General features: G+C 48.7%; 1 protein-coding gene across 1 annotated transcript; it reads left to right on the top strand.

Moving 5' to 3' along the window:
- The first annotated feature begins 224 nt into the window (after positions 1 to 224).
- On the top strand, positions 225 to 1,196 carry LOC145261012 (uncharacterized). Its single transcript, XM_080119138.1, has one exon. It carries the CDS (start codon positions 225 to 227, stop codon positions 1,194 to 1,196), a length of 972 nt encoding a protein of 323 aa, XP_079975264.1.
- Positions 1,197 to 1,678: the final 482 nt, after the last annotated feature.

A 1,678-nucleotide genomic window follows, 5' to 3' on the forward strand; every position in this document is an offset into this window, starting at 1 on the left:
GGTAGTTAAACAAACACGTGGACCCCTTTACGGCCTGTGTATGCACTGATAAATTACGGGAATGGAGGCAATCAGGGTCTAACGTGTGCGTGCTTGATCTTCGGAAGGCATACTTTCAAGTGCATGTACACCAGTCACTATGGCCTTATCAGACAGTTCTGGTTAAGGGGAAGAGATACTGCTTAACCCGTATAGGGTTCGGACTCAATGTGGCGCCATCAATTATGCAAACGATTGTTGACACTATTCTGGCTCAAGATGAGCGCATAAAGCAGGCAACATCTGCATATATTGATGACGTGTACGTGAATGAAGGGGTTGTATCTGGGATGCGTGTAGAGGAGCATCTCTGCAACTTTGGACTTTTCAGTAAGGAGCCGGAGAGACTACAGAATGATGCATGGGTGCTCGGTTTACAGTTCCGGAGAGAAGACAGCATCCTGCATTGGAAACGGGGAAATGAAGTCTCAGACATGGCCTGCAATGTCACGCGAAGAAACGTATTTTCTTGGTATGGAAAATTGGTTGGACACCTCCCTGTGGGCGATTGGCTTTGTGTTGCGGTGGCGTTCATAAAGAGGAGAGCGTCTGACGTCACCACTGGATGGGACGATGTGATACACAATGCTCCTCTCAACACAATGCAGGAGGAAGTCCTCACCAGAGTGCGCAAGGAGGACCCTGCACAGGACAGATGGTGCGTCGACAGCCGGGCACTGAGTGTGTGGGTTGATGCGTGCTCTCTTGCCATGGGCGTATCAATAGTCCATGATGGGGCCGTGGTGGAAGATGCCTGCTGGTTACGCCCAGAATGGGACTCCCAGAATATAAACCTGGCAAAGCTTGATGTCATCATCAAGGTGATAAACTTGGTGATCCTCTGGAAGTCGACTACCCTACGACTGTTTACAGATTCTGCCTGCGTCCACAAGTGGATTTTGGACAGCCTTACCGGGAGGGCCAGAGTACAAACTAAAGCTACGAGCGAGATGCTCATCCGACGGCGGCTCAATACCATCATGAGGATCAAAGAAGAATATGCGCTTTCAATGGAAATCTCCCTGGTCAGATCCAGCTTGAAAAAGGCCGATTGTTTAACAAAAGTTTCCCACAGATGGATTGATGCGACTAGAAGAACCATCGAACCCATACAACTGGCCTGTGCTGCAACCGCGTGTTCTGCTCAGTTTGATTGAATCAAGAAAGTCCACCACCAAACTAGACATCCAGGGATCAAGCGAACCTTGTATTTTGCTAAGTTGGATGGCACTGAAGTATGAAAAGCAGATGTTAAAAGAGTGGTTGAGAGTTGCGTGGCTTGCCAATCCATCGACTTGGCATCCATTCGCTGGGAAAAAGGAAAACTGAACATAAAGAGCCACTGGAGCTGGCGATAGATGTTACTCACCACAACGGCGAGGATTACCTAACACTTATTGACTGCGGCCCATCTAGGTTTGCGATATGGCGGCCTCTCTGCCGGCAAGATATGGCAGCAGTCATCCATGAGCTAAACAGTATCTTCCTCAAACATGCCCCCCCCCTTAACTGACAACAGCACTGCTTTCACCAGTTAACAATTCAGAAAGTTTGCCGATGGCTGGGAGTATATCTGCGGTTCCAATGTGCCTATGTACCAAGCAGGAATGGGATGATTGAGCAAAACCACAGGACTGTT

Source organism: Euprymna scolopes, chromosome 37, assembly GCF_053919585.1.
Source record: "Euprymna scolopes isolate OS-2025 chromosome 37, ASM5391958v1, whole genome shotgun sequence".
NCBI classification, from domain to species: Eukaryota; Metazoa; Mollusca; class Cephalopoda; order Sepiida; family Sepiolidae; genus Euprymna; species Euprymna scolopes.

Bases quoted from the DNA above. Each gene is read 5' to 3' on its own strand.
- LOC145261012 (XM_080119138.1), top strand. From the start codon at position 225: ATGCAAACGATTGTTGACACTATTCTGGCTCAAGATGAGCGCATAAAG.